The sequence below is a fragment of the Eucalyptus grandis genome, chromosome 11 (genome assembly GCF_016545825.1).
Source record: "Eucalyptus grandis isolate ANBG69807.140 chromosome 11, ASM1654582v1, whole genome shotgun sequence".
NCBI lineage: Eukaryota > Viridiplantae > Streptophyta > Magnoliopsida > Myrtales > Myrtaceae > Eucalyptus > Eucalyptus grandis.
In genome coordinates this window covers 17,134,281-17,149,543 of record NC_052622.1, presented here as the reverse complement: position 1 = coordinate 17,149,543, position 15,263 = coordinate 17,134,281, and the positions used below count along the sequence as shown (strand labels likewise).

The following is a 15,263-nucleotide window of genomic DNA, read 5'->3' as shown; positions in this document are numbered from 1 at the left end:
ATGACATTGAAGTAATCATGTAAATTTACAATGCGTACAATAAAATATTTAGAACTAGATTAATCGACATACAGTAGATTTAGATACTTTGAATAAATATCAAATCATAATGGTGAGCCAATGAGTATAAAGGACACGGTAGATTCAGATATTTTGAATAAATATCATATCATAATAGTAAGTCAATAACTATAAATGACGTGATAAATTTAGATGTTTTGAATAAATATCAAGTCATAATGGTAGTCAATTAGTGTAAAGGACTCGTGGGATTCAATGTTCGAGATGAGCGAGTTTGACTAGGTGGCTCCTCATCATCATCTCCCCTTAAAGGCTATCACCATGCCAGCACGAACGAAGAGAGAGGGACAGGGAGCGATCTCAACTTGCCTACTTTTTTCCTTTGAATTGAGGTGACACGCGATTCCTCGAAATTTTCACATTTAAAGCTCAATAATTTTTCAGACTAAACCCACTTTTAAATTTTGCCCCGAGTTTGAATTCGTCGATAAAACCCGAACTGATTAGAGGAAGTGGATCAATTTGTTAAATGGAATTAGTCACCAAAAAAAAAAAAACAGAAAAGAAAAGTAACTTAAAGATCTACTTTCCTATAATTTTTCAATTATCTAACGAAATTGCACGCATATTTTGGGGTCTCCGGTTTCTTTGGTCGGAGGACTTTTGTGTGCTTGTTTTTATTGTTGGAGATATCTATCCAAGTTCGACCGAGACCGTGTGGACTCTTGCGAAAGCCCTTAGGAAAAGGCGAGGCACATACAAATATACATAAAAATAACCGACAGAGAGGGTTCCCCTGAGAAAGTGAGCCGCCGTCGAAAAGGAAGAAAGAAAGAACGTGCAGGAGTTGTTGTTTCAGCGTATATGTAGCTCATACTTTGGGCTTGAATATCAAAGTCTAGAAAATACTAGAGCACATGAACGATTATAACTTCAATTCTTCGATTAGTTGGTACCAATGCTCTGGCCAGATCATGTAGATCTCTAGTGACCTTTTTTGTTCATATCTATTTATTTGGTGATTTTGTGTTGGTTTAATTGCACAAGCATATAATTTAATTTCATGATGTTTTCATGTTATGTTATAACACTAGCACCGTTTCAAATTTCAATCATGATATGGTAATATCAAATGGAGCTTATGTCGGCTCGTGCTTAGGCTTTTTCGCTTGTTTGAGCTCTGATCTTCATGTTCGTTGCTGAATGTAAGAAGACATTGTTACACCCATGTTGTCACTTGCGATGAGGAAGAAGATGATGAACAGGGACAAGCATGGGTGAGATGAGGAAGAAGATGAACAAGGGAAAAAGAAAAACGAAAAAATAATTTTTTTGGACGAAAATACCCTTGACTGGGTCACCAAAATACGCATCGAAATGCATCTATTCACCGGTCAATTCCTTCTTTAATACTAAATAATTATTTTAAGTCTTTATTTGAAACAGACTTCACTTCAAGTCATCTTTTGAGAAAAATAGATATTTTAGATTCTTATTTAAAAAATTTCTTTATTTTTATAAGCGACGCGGGGTATTTTTTTTTTTTTTTAAATTGCATGATTTATTTTCTATGAAATAAGCAAAGTTTAAGTAATATTTTTAGCCGTCTAAATCTTATTGGTCGGGATCGAATTGTATGCCACGTGTCGGATCATTGTACCAGTTTCATAATGGCGGTGGCTGCGGAAAGGTCAAAGCGTTGCAAATTTCCATCCTTTCCATTGGGGCTTTGACCAAAGACGGAGTACTTTCAGATGGCTAATGATCGAGGATTGCGGTGTGCTTGACCTTCTGGAGCAGTGTCTCAAAGTCTACCTTTTTCGAATGGTAGTGGAGCACATGATAATGGGGAACTTACGGTGATTTCACATCGCAACCCTTTTTTTTTCCACCTTCTATCTTTTTCTCCCGGCCCCTTTGGTTTGGACTGACTTTCAACTTAAATCAAACTTATCCTTTCGAAAAAAGAATTTTTCGAAGGTGACCTCGCTGGCTATAACTTAGGATGGCCTACATCCATGTTAACAAATTATGACCTAAATTGCTAGATGGACTTAATTGATAATATGCGAAAAGATTTAAGAGTAAGTTCATCCAATTAAAAGTTTTAGAATTAAATTGATACTAATATAATAGGTTCATGGCTTTTTTAATAAATATTTCTGAAATTTTGCAGCTATAGCAATCGTTTGGCTCTGTAAACTCTATCTCACTACAAACACCATGCGTGTCGTACCGCCATCCTAGCCCATCCAACCATTGAAGGGTTTGTGTCGTATTCCGGGTGTAATTCCACACTAAGAAACCTATGGTATTGTGTGCTGTGGCATGGCGTGTTGGTCGCCACGTGCTGCCGTACTTGGAGCAGCAATTCTATGCCTCCAAAATGGTGAGGGAGCTGGGAATGAGCCTTGAGATAAGGATGGATTACAGGAGATGTGCGAGGGGTGAAGAGTGAATCAATGGTTTGTGCAGACGAGATAGAAAGAGGGCAGAAGAGTTTGATGGAAAAGTGGCAGCGAAATGGAGATAAGGGTGAATGATAATTTATTGGACAACATGCAACGAAGTGGACGAACGACAATGGCAACTACCAAATCAACATCGAAAAGAACAAAAACCTTTTACATTTATGTCGAGGTACTTCTCTTGCGTGTATATCAACCAGGATCAGTCTTCATATTTTTTTCCGACATCTATTCCACAAGCATATAAAAATCATCATCTCCTTTAAGTTCAAACATCATGAAATGGTCGAAACAATCATATATGTTCATTGACTAATGCCTAGGACTAAGAAAAAGCCAGAGACTTTCAAGTAGCTAAAACGTCTGTTTGATCTCTTTTTTTTCCATTTATTTTTGCTTCCTTCGCTTCAAGCCCATTTGGCCAGGAGAGACATGCACCCAGCACCGAGGAGAAGAGCCACGTTGGTCCCAAACAGGAGCCTCCCGTTGTTCTGCAACTTTGGGCTCATGAAGTCAGCAGCAAGAAGATCGACCAGGGACATGTAAACCAATATCCCCGAAGATGCAGCATTGAAGATGCCCTCCACGATGAGCGCCGTCGGGCTGTTCTCATCATACTTAGTGGTGACTCCCAATCCTATACAAATCCCGATCGGCGTCGTGAGGGAGAAAAACAGTGCCATGACTACAGTCGCCCGAGTCTTGAATTTGGCCTACATGAGCGAAAGAGAGAAAACAGAGATTAGCCTTAACAATGATCGATTTAAGATTCAATTCAGATTTCTTTTGACAACCAGTATGTTGTCAAAAGTTATTCCAAGATGATAAGGGATTGATTTTGAATTCAAATACGAAAGACTTTTTCAACAGTGTCGGCGCTCAAATGGCTTATGAATAAATTTTACCCGTTACGAACCCAGAATCGACGCGCTAACAATGGAAAAAAAGAAGAAGAAGAAGAAGAAAAACCAGATGCTTTGGATGCATTCAGGAAATGAATTCTACCCAAATTCACTAATAAACAAAACAAACTCAATAGCTCCTCTTCCTGAAAAACTACATTGATTTTACAAGGCTCAATCCAGAAAAATAAACTTCAACATGAATGAAAGTATGCTTTTGTTAAGATTTTTGAAGACTAAGGAGAAGAAGTACCTGAGTGATGCATCCACCGAGACCCATGCCTTCAAAGAACTGGTGAAAGGACAAGGCAGCAACAAGAGGCTTGATGGTCTTTGGACTCTCCGAAGCCCCCAGTGAGACCCCTATAATCACCGAGTGCACCACGATCCCCAACTCCAGCACCTAACGGAGGCAGGAAGAAGAATGCCAACTGAAAAATATGCATGATAGAAAACAAGTCGAGACTGACCGATGTGCCAAGATTGCGAATTCTGGAATCAACCTGAGATATCACTCGATGCCGCAGGAGATCCGACTCCGCGTCCGTCGATATTGGACCGTGAGAGTGGCCATGAGTCGCGTGCGTGTGGACGGGTACTTGACCTCGGTTCTCTCTGGCCCTCTCTTCGTCTCCGACGCTCTTGTCCGATCCGGCGTTGTCGGCATGCAGCTTCTTGAAATAGGAAGTGGCGACCGTGTCCACCATCAACGTCCCGAGGGCGCCGAGCATGGCCACGAACCCCGCGAACGGGAACTCCCCCCACGGGCGCTCGCTCAGGCACGGCGAGGTCAAGTTCTCGAAGGCGTCGGGGAGGACGTGGATCAACCCGGTGGACAGGATCACCCCGGCCGCGAAGGCCTTGATGATGAAGAAGATGCTCCTCTCCGGGTGCAGAGCCGGGACGGTCTTCCCCAGGATCGGGAGGCACACCCCGACCGTGCCCGCCACGAGGATCGACGCGATGGCCGCCAGCTTGTACTTGAGGGCCTGGCTCTTGTTGTGTCCCTCCTCATCGCTATCGCACTTGCACTCCGCCGCGGCGAGCGGGATCAACGCGAGCAGGCACAGGAGCCGCATGACTCGAGATCGAACGAGCGAGGCCGTGCGCTCACGACGGCGGGGAGGGGAGGGGGTGCCAGCCGAGGTCGTGGCGCCTCCGGTAGGTTGCAGGGGGTGTCTCACCTGTGTCAGACGTTTCGATCCTTGTTGGGCTTCTGAGATGTTTAAGGCTGTCTTGGAGATTCAGCGTACGTACGTGGCTGTGTGGCTGATATTACTGGAGGAACAGTGAGGTCATTGTGGCCCATTCCATACGAGCTTTTAAGTCAATGGATTCCCCGATTGTTGCGCAAACTTCGAAAGTAAGAAAAGGAAGGAGAGTCCTAGTTTGCAGCGAGGCATGGAAAGGACAGCGACGGACGGTTCGATGACATTGAGGTAATTTGGCGAGGGAGGGTGTCGATATTATGTCGACATCCTTTCGGACTTTTGAAAAAGCCTTGAAACACCGCGTCAAAGCGGGGAAGTAGGGCGGGGAATTTACCACGAAAGGGGCCATCTGTAACAGGCCAAATAAGGGCTCTTGCTGTTAACTTCTCGGCCTGCTTTTTTTGGCTCGTATCACGCTTCGAAAATTCGATTTTAAAATTGCAAATTTGAGAGATAGTGTTTGTTTGGATAGTGGAAATACAACGGAGAGACTTTGCCTCTTATCTTTGCATATTAAAGGGACTAAGTGCATCAGAAATTTTAAAATTCATCCAAAAAATGCAATTGAGCCCCAAAAATTTTGAAAAGTACGATCAAATACTAAAATTTATCTAATTAATGTAATCAAATCGGTCCATTTATTCTATCCAATTTAATTAGCGAAAAAAGTTGATATGAGTTTTATTATTATTATTATTATTATTATTATTATTATTATTATTATTATTATTATTATTATTATTAGGGAAAATATCATAGAAAAAACTCCAAAATTTACTATGTGTGATACATTTATTCTAAACTTTTTTTTATAACCTAAAAACCCCCAAAATTTTACCGTGTAATATATTGATCCCATATTTTTTCTATGATACCAAAAAACCCAAACTTATATTTGTGCAACACCAAAAACCCTAAAACTTTATTTTTTTAATATTAAAAACTCCAAACTTATATTCACGTGACGCATTTACCCCAAAATTTAGTATCATGGAAAAAGTTTTGGGTTTTTAGTGTCACAAAAAAAGTTTTAAATTTTTTGTGTAACAAAATAGAAGTTTGGTTTCTTACCTTACCAAAAAAAATAAATAAATAGAAGTTTGGGAGAAATATGTCACAATGAACATAATTTAGAATTTTCGGTAACTTTTAGTTGAAGAAAGAAGCGCTTAGGTGGTTGTCATGTTGGTCCTTTCTTGAAAAAGAATTTCAAGAAATTAGGGAAAAATGAAAGAAAATAAACCACAATTCAAGATTTGAGGGAAAATGTTTTCGAAAAGAATTAGGAAGAGAAGAGTCTTTAGAAAAAGGAAAAAAGAAAAACCGTAGAAAATCGCCGTCAAGACAATGACGTGGCGTCGACGTGAGCGCCACGTCAGAAAAAAAGATTAAAATGAAAATTAAATACTAAAAGAGAAGAAGAAAAACAAAAACAGTGGCGCTGTTCGCTATCCGCCGCCCCCATTGACCTCCGGCCCGCCGCGATTGCTCGCTTGATTCAACAATCTTGCCCAATCGAACTCCATCGACAAATCCGAGCAATCTCCGAAGACCGAACGAGTCGTAGCAAAAAAGGGGGCGCTCGCGAGCGAGATCGAGTGGGTCGCATTCCAAGTCCGCGAGGATCCCTTTCGTACGCGACGTTCAGCTGAAAACACCATCAAGTTCGATTTTTGACCAAACAAAGGTGATGCCGCGAGTGAGTAGCGAACTGGGTTCGCTTCGGAATTTGTAATTAAGCAGTTTCCATGAGACTTGTTCGATCTTCTCGCCGGAGATGGTGGATCTAGCAGAAGCTGCGCTCGATCTCGGACACGGTGAACGAGGATCGCGATCGAAAGGAACGAGAGGGATCGTAGTAACGAAGCTATGAACACGATGATACGTTCGAGATTTTGAGGATCTTGCACGAAGTGAGATTTGGAAGCAGAAGAGTACGTCAACTTCTTTTCTGAGGAGCGTTGATTTTTCGGGTTGTCCAATAAGAGACTCGCCGGACCTCTGGCGGGTGGTCGAGCAAGGGCCCGCGAACGCCGCCGGAGGTCCAAGCGGAGCGAGCAGCGAGCGCCGGATAAGACAATGAACAGCACCACTTGTTCGCTTTTTTCCTTTATCTTTTTTAGTTCTTTTTTTTTTAGTCTTTTTCTGATGTGGCGCCACTTCAGAGCCTTGTTATAATTTTCAGTGGCGATTTTTAACGACACTCTAATGGAGGTTAGATGTGTCGTTTGAGTACAAAAAAGAGAGGGCTGGCATTGGCAAGCATCGGTAGAGAAAGCATGGAGTTTGTGCAACCTTCGGTGGTAATCATAGGCGAGCATCGGTAATAGCCGTAGACAACTATTGGCAACCCTTATCGATTATTATCTAGAAATTATGTTATTGTAATTATGTCCAAAGCAAAAGTAGATTTTGAGAAATTTAACAGGAGGGACAACTTTGGGGTGTAAAGTGTTAAAATGGGTGCGCTATTAACAATTGAAGGTTTGGCCAAGGTGTTAAATTGCAAAAATAAGTTGCCAAAAAATGATGATTGAGGCCGATAAGGATAAGTTAATGAAGGGGGAAAAGAGTATAACAGACCAAAAAAAAGACGAAGAGGGCAAAGAGTATAATCTTCTTGAAGGTGTTGATAGAAGTGGTCAAGAAGAAGGATGCTACAATGTTGTGGCCAATTTTTCAGAAGGGTTTCAATAATTGCCCATACATGTTAATTAGGATGTTTCTATTTTGATTTGCTGAAGGTATTTCCACTAGAGCCCACTTAAATAAGTTTAACAAACTTGTGATGGATTTGAAAAATGCCAATTAAATCACGACTGATGAAAAGTAGGGAATGATATTATTGGCGTCTCTACCAAAGTCATGACAACACTTCACTAATTCGTTGTTACAAGAGCGTACCACAATTGTCTCGAAAGAGGTCACATCCATCTTATTCTCTAAGGAATGGTAGAGGAAATTGCGACATGACAATATAGTGCAGGATGGACCACTGGGACTAATGATTTGAGGTAGAGATAACTATTGAGTGTCCAACCCGCAAAAGTAAAAGTAGATCGAATTAGTGCCCTAGAAAGTTTAAGGATAGTGTGTAGTGCTTTGAGTGTCGTAAGTAAGTGAACCAATGGTTTTTGCTCACGCCAGCTAAAGCTAAAGTTCAATTAAAGCACGTTCCTAAGAGATAGAACCTCTTCAAGGAATATAAGGTTTTCATGAGGCTAATGTTGAGCTGCTATCTAAGCACGAATATATTCGTTTAAGAGAATATCTTTGGTGTAGAAAGTTTCAAATTCAAGATCTTCCACTGCACGGATCTTTTGGGAAACAAAGTCATAGGCATGTAGGTCCAGAGCCAGATTGACTGCTACAAGAGCACTCATCCATGAATCAGTCACTTGTATAAATAACATAAAGAAATGTAACCAACGTTTATTGGAAAAGCAACCCCAAAAATTTGGGACCATTAGCGGTGACCATTGAATAAGTTTCTCTACCGAATGTATCGGCACCATCATCATCTTCAAATAAAGCACATGAGGAGACACGGAGTCCCTAGTCAAGCATTCATTCGCCAAGGATCTATCCAATTTCGAATCTTCCACCGTGGAAAAACTCGAGTGATCAAGAGACAGCTCGAGGGACCTCGCCGTCCCCGTCATTCGGCCCACGCCTGCCTAGGTTCACTTGTGTGGAAAGGAAGGAATGCATGAAGAAAACGCACATCTTCCTCCTCTCATGCTCAACGCAACCCCATTCCCACGGCTCCAAAAACTATCAAAAAATGCAACTTGTGCGCTTGTCGTTCGGACGCAATAGCTGACTGGACCACCATTTTCGTCCCCTTCACTTTTAACTAACCTCCAACTCCATCGACCGCATGTGATAAGAAGACGTGTCGGCAACTGCATGTCCATTCCGTCTTCCACGAGATCACAGCTTCGAGTCATTGCCGTGAGCGAGGTATCTCTAATTGGTCCCCGCTTTAGAGGCCCGCCAATCTTGGACTTTGGACTGCCGTCCAAACTGGCATATATCCGTAGGGATTGTGGAAGAGAACGGTGGTGTCCGCATGCTTTTGTAGGTCATCGTCAACAATAATAGAGAGTGCCAATGTGCGTTGATTTAAAAAGAACCCCAAGTCAACGTCAATGCTTGGTCTAGGGGATGGAAACGTCCAGTGGGATTCGTCCGTCTCGCTTGTATTTTGAGAGTGATAACTTAATATAAACAGAACAAAAAATCTGACCCAAAAAAAAAAAAAAAATTGGATATTAGATTTTACGCGGTTTGGTCAAATGATCTACGTCCACGGAAAAAGCAACAAAGAATTTTGCTATAGATTAAGCAATCATAATTTAGTCACTCAAATACTCACACAGTATTTAACTCAACAATTTTTACAAAATAATCAGGAAAATTATCAAAACAGCCATAAACCTATTACAACTTTTTTAATTCAGTCCTAAACATTTTTACAGTTGTGTCAATTTAGTCCATCCAACCATTTTTAACGAGCCAGCACTAATGTGAATAATTTTTTAATAATATTTTATTTTTTGAATTTTTCCTTTTATTCTTTTTCTTTTTCTTTTTCATCCTTCTTCATCCTCCCTCCTTTCTCTAGCCAGCTAACCAGAGGCAAGTGCTAGACCACTAGTGAGGGCAAGCCTCACCTAGTGACAACAAGGCTGCCCTCTCCATGGCTAGCTAGGTAAGGCCTCACCTACCTAAGGCAGGTTACGGGCTCACCGAATCTGGCAAGTCGGGCATCACCATGGCCACGCAAGGTCGCGGCCTCACTAGATCCCTTGTCGGATTTGGAGAGGCTCAAGCCTTGCCAGCCATGGGTGAGGCCTAACCTTGCGGCCTTTGGCAAGGCTCCATCCTCACTAGATTTGGTGAGGCCTTGCCATGGCAAAGCCATGACTTGCCCATGGCCGATGAGGTGCACCCAAGCTAGAGGCAAGTAAGGCCTTGCTTAGCCATGCTGAGGGCTTCCGTCGCTGGGCGAGGCTCACCCTCACTAGTGGCCAGCAGGGGTGAGCCTCACCATTGGCCGACGAGGTCAACCTCACCCACACTCATCTCTAGCCAACCAACTAGAGGAAGGAAGGTGGAAAATGAGAAAAAAAAGAAAATATATATATTTTTTAAAATAATATATTATTAAAAAATTATCCACATCAAAGTCGCCCGAACAGTATAGTGTCCACATCAACGCCGACAAGCCAAAATTGGCTAAATAGATTGAATTTACATAATTACAAAAAGTTTAGGAATGAACTAGCTAGAAAAAAAATGTTTATTTTTCCAAAAGTTCAAGAGTGTTCTGGTAATTTTTTAGTAAAAAAAAATTAGAATTGAATTGAAAAAAATTGTAATAGGTTTAGAATGGTTTTTGGTAATTTTCTCCAAAATAATCTCTCAATCTCCCTAAAAATTAAACAAATCTTACTTCAAAATTTAATCAGCTTGAACACTAAAATTATTGATGTCTCGAAAAAAATCCTTGCCAAGCACTCGTGAATATGGCGCTTCACCAATTCTTAATAACATACAAACCAACCCATGGGTACATATTTATAATTGAGGACTTCTTGGACGACGTCAACATGAAAAGGGAATCCTCGTTCAGCGTCCCAAAAGATTTCGATCAACGAAGTCCACCTTGTGGCTTTTTTTTCTCTATTTTCTTTGCTTGGCCGACAATCTTGACCACCACTTTTGATGTCAAAGCAAAACTAAAAATATCTAATTCGACAATTCAGACCTCCACAATAAACAATGAATCTCGAGTTGAAGTTCATCTGGTAGACTCAAACTCGAAATACATTTTAATAATCTTTTCTTTGTATTGACCCGACATTTAAGACAAGTCACAATCACTTCATTGAAAATAGGAACTTTAATACTCCTCTCCCACAATTTCCAACTAGCTCAATTGCCACGGATATCTTCTAAATTCAATCCTTGCTTGAACCTTGCTATTATGATGGACCTCATTAAAACACCAATTCCATCTACACTTTTAACTGCTCTATAAGAATTTTCAGATAAAACCTCATTTGCCACAAATAAAGTAAAACTATTGTTGCATCTGTATTTGTTAGGAGATCGAACATGCAGCTCGTCAAATTCAGTAGTTAAAGCAAGCGTTGGCTCTACAAAACTACCTTGCTAGAAGCATCTCAAGTTGAACATTATTCAAATCCGACACTTCTAGCCAAAACAACTAAAGACACGTCAAATGTAATTTTTCTACCAATAACGGATGATTTAATTTCAAGCATCACAACTATTATAAGGTAATTGAAATGGTACCAATATAATAAGTTTAAAATTAAATTGGTTTGATTAAACTAAATTTATATCAATGCAACAGGTTTAAGTATTTTTTTTTTTTTTTTTACTTTTCCACGGAGCTATCCATTAAAGCTGGAGAATATATTCCATCGCCACTACTTTCTTCTTTTTGATTGTCATTGTCGATCCTTCGTTACTTTGCGTGTATGTCATCCCTGCATGACCATGTGAGGTAATTGAAGTGGGTTTGCAGATGAATTGAGAGACTGTGGGCTTATGGGAGGTCTCAAAGGCCCATTTGAATTACTGGGCCTATTGAACTATTCTAAGTTGGGTTCAATCCTTACTTCTAGTTCTCATTTCTTTAAACTCTATTGTTTCGCAAAAAAAAAAATAATAATAATAAAATAATAATAAAGAATGTTTTCGTTTTTTTGCTTCGAAATAATTATTCACTGAAAATATTTTTATTATCGACAATAAAGTATGTCTAAGCATTTTCGTGGGTGTTGAAAATATTTTTCGTTTATTTTTTTATAAACAATACAAACAATCATTTTAAAAGAAATATATATTGTAAATCATTTATCTTTTGTGAAGATAAATGGAGGCTTAAACCTTCCCAGGTAGATGTTTTGGCTACTATGTGGAGGCTTTTCACCTCTATCTTTTCGAATTATTAGCTCTATTTATAATATTGATGAATGTTCCTAACTAATTGTTCTTCATCTGCTTTATATACTTACATTTTACCAACAAAAAAAAAAAATGGAGGCTTAGGGTCGGTTGGAAACGGAGAAGTGATGTAAGTTCTAATGGGATGGCATCACCATGGCACGTGCATCTCTTATTCAATGTTACCTTTTTTTTTCTTTTTGGGTTGTTCTTGCAAGTATATGGGGTTGGTCTTCACTCGGCTATTCAATCGAGCCCATGGACTCCGCGAAATGTCAAACTTTCCTTGGGTTTATATAATTCATTTTTCTTTTCCCAGCCTTTCGATTTTGATCAACATGACGAGACCGATTAACGGATACTAGTTTATTAGCTTGCTTTAGTTTTTACGATCTATGTCGCATCTACATGGGTTAAGTTTGAAAAAGACAACTCAATAGCCACATAAGATAGCGACAATCTTGAGGATAAATATTAATTTATATATCACTTAATCAAGATGCTCACAATCGATGTATGACTTGAAATGTTATGAACTCTCCCACTTAAGAATTGACGTTCTCGTCAATATTGGCCACTTTTACCCAATGATACTCCCTCCTTTCCATGTGTGATTCATTCCTTTTGTTGCCCCACTATAACATCTCAAAAGCCTGTTTGAAGTCGCGAGTGTTTTGAGCCTTTTAGCCCTGGCTATCTATCTCTGCTCTTGTTATTGAGTATGAGCCTAGTCCATCCATGGACCACGCATTGGTCGCAGGTATGTAAAAACCCTACTTAGTTTTCATGATGTCAAGTTCTCGTAAAGAAAATTTTGAATGACTACATAAGGTGGTAGCAAGGTGTTAGCTTATATTTTATTCAACGAAGCCTCTCCCGTCCAATGTCTAACTGGGGATATCGCATTTATATTAGTTCAAGTAAGACATTAACGTATTACTTTTGAAACAAGGATCATCAAACTCTAGCACTAATAGCATTCTATCGAGCAGTCAAACCTCCATCGTCTACTTGTTTCATAATACTTTACGCGATTAACGTGTCACAGAATTTACGAACTTCATTTTGGCAATCGAATGGATTGTGTGTGTACATTGTGTGAAAATATGACGTTATTCATTTCAACCACGCTTTCTTTTTAGACTAATATCACAATTCCTGGTTAGATAAATAATAGGTTTAATTATATCACTGATTAGCTTATGTATTTTGGAGGATAAGTAAATATTATGTGGGTTGGTGAGTATTATCAGATAAACGAGTGTTGGGTCTATAACTAAGTCGATATGTCAATCGTCATCGTCATTGTAATGAGTTCATATAGAAACTAAACTTGATATCGATGAGCCATTTTTTCATGCACTAGACGTAACCGCTCACGAGGTAAATGAGAGTTAATGTGAAATTTCATCACTCGATTCCCCATTATCATACTTTGGAATTGAACTAGAGCGGTTGTGGGCCACTCTTAGCAATACCTTGGTAGTTCTAATCGGGCGTCATCAACATGATATTGTATGTTCTAGTCGTCATTCAATCATATCCACATAGCTTTAAATATGTTGTGCTATTTTAAGATTGTACGAGATTGTCTACCAAACAAGTAGTGCATGTGTAGGCAACACAAGATTGGAGATGTCTTTTGTATTTGGCATTTACATGGTGCCAGCTGTGAAGCTCCACCCACCAGATTTGACGCTAAAAGGGGAAAAAAAAATCAGAAGCCCTAAACCTTTCATGCAGAACGCAAAAAAGGCTTAAGCATGGAATACATTCAATTCCTAAGCCTTCCAACTAGTTCAATTAAGCAGTAAATGTTTCTCAAAAGTTGCATCCTCTCAACGAACAACATATAAGTTTAGGACTTAATGCATTTTTAATAAAGGTCGAGGACTTAATTGAATCAAATTAAAAAGAATTTAGATTTCAATTGCACTTTTTGATAAAAAGTCTAATATCGAATTGAGCTTGAGTTGAGTTTTACTTTTCGTTTGCGGAATTTTCTCCATGCCTACACGGTATTGTCTACTTCTGGCCGCGGTTCACTACCATCTACGGCCAAACGCGGACGAGCGGCAGGGATGGATTGAGCACGCGGAGGTTAAGGAGGGGGAGACTGATCGTGGGTGAGCCGACAAGTATAATGGATGACGTGGCATTCAATGCTCGAGATGGACGAGGTTGACTTGGCAGCTCCTCGCCTCCTCCTCCACTAAAAATCCACCATCATGAATGGAGGGAGAGAGAGAGAGGGAGGAGGCGGTGGTCTCTCCACGTGTTCAGTCGTTTCCTTTGCTTTGAATGGAGCTGGCTGGCGATTGGCATGTGATTCCGAGAAGCTTCACATTTAAATCTCTGTATTTTTCAGACCAAGCCAACCCTGTTTCCATTAGGTTGTAATAACATTTTTTTTTTGTTTTTTGTTTTTTTTTTAAGCATGTCCCGCTTGTTAACTATGAATTAAAATATATGTTATTTCAATTTTCAGAGTATTTAATATTTATCCTATGAAATATGAGAAAAATAGTGAGTTGAAAATTATTAACTTTTTTCTTGGTTGCTTGACATGTTTTTCAAGATATTCGTTGATTAATTCATATACGACTGAGATCTTGAAACGAATCGAATGAGGAAAACGGCGTAGGGAGAGTTACCAAAGTGAAAAGTAAGAAAAATTCAAGAGATCCATCTATCACAAAGACTTTTTTAAGTTGTAAATATTAAGATTGACATGTACAACGAACATCAATTCAAATCCTTCTATGTTTTGGCAAGCAATGTTACCAAGACAAAAAAGCAAATCGTATTAATTTGGGATTGAAAGTGCCTCTTGAGTTTGTATCACCATACAATAACATTATCTTGATACCTGAATCAGTGACGGTTAATGTGGGACAATAAAAGGTTGCAATCACCGGTACCCCCGACTTACACATTCATTAGCGATGCAGGGAGGATGAGGTTACACAATAGGATTGGCAATTCACATGTGAAAGCCATTCGGGTTTAACTAATGCAATAATATTCCATCAATCTTCACATACGAATAATCTAGATCTTGCGCATGTCACGCATCCACAACTCACATTCTAATCCTAATCTTATCGGCTAGTATCGACTCGGATGCCACGTTTTGAAAAGGACAAGACCGCTTTCGCACCGGTTTTGCAATGCCGGCGGCGGCGGACAAGGGCTGACTGGCGGGCAGGCGGACCGGCCAAAAGAATGGAAGAGGAGTTGAAAACCCACGATGTATTTCACCCTCCTTTTTTCCTTGACGATAATCAAACTACTTCAGATAGCTCATTATGAGCCCCCCCTCCCACCAGTAGAAACGGCGATAGCCTTGGCAGGAAAATCAAAAGGCACTTAATACACGCTTACATCGACAAATCAGGTATTATGGGTATGCTTGACTTTCTAGGCGTGCGCCTTGTTATCTCCTTTTTTGGTGAATGGGGGTGACGATGGGGCCCCGCCTGGTGAGCTCGCATTCATCCCCCATTCCCAACTTCTATCCATGGCTCAGAGAAAAAACTTTTGCCCCCTCTCCTCCTCAAAGTGAATTTTACTTTGTACCCTTTTCAGCCAGCACCGTAGAGATGTTTGCGCTTTGGATTGGACCGATTTTCAACCCTAATCAATGAGGTCGATTCGGGAAAAGGGTTTCTGATCCCAAG

At 40.1% G+C, this 15,263-nt stretch overlaps 1 protein-coding gene across 1 annotated transcript; it reads right to left on the bottom strand.

Moving 5' to 3' along the window:
* Positions 1 to 2,551: 2,551 nt before the first annotated feature.
* On the bottom strand, positions 2,552 to 4,825 carry LOC104425168 (zinc transporter 8). The gene is made up of 3 exons (XM_010037776.3): positions 3,895 to 4,825; positions 3,645 to 3,794; positions 2,552 to 3,202 (listed from the first exon to the last, which is right to left on the bottom strand). The coding sequence occupies exons 1-3, from the start codon at positions 4,468 to 4,470 to the stop codon at positions 2,897 to 2,899; spliced, it is 1,032 nt and encodes a 343-aa protein (XP_010036078.1). The 5' UTR covers positions 4,471 to 4,825; the 3' UTR covers positions 2,552 to 2,896.
* Positions 4,826 to 15,263: the final 10,438 nt, after the last annotated feature.

What these genes read in the sequence shown, in the direction of transcription:
- LOC104425168 (XM_010037776.3), bottom strand. Translation starts at nt 4,470, where the DNA reads ATGCGGCTCCTGTGCCTGCTCGCGTTGATCCCGCTCGCCGCGGCGGAG. An exon ending in GGCATCGAGTGATATCTCAG is followed by an intron (nt 3,795 to 3,894) that starts GTTGATTCCAGA and finishes TGCCTCCGTTAG; the next exon opens with GTGCTGGAGTTGGGGATCGT. An exon ending in TCGGTGGATGCATCACTCAG is followed by an intron (nt 3,203 to 3,644) that starts GTACTTCTTCTC and finishes TCGCTCATGTAG; the next exon opens with GCCAAATTCAAGACTCGGGC.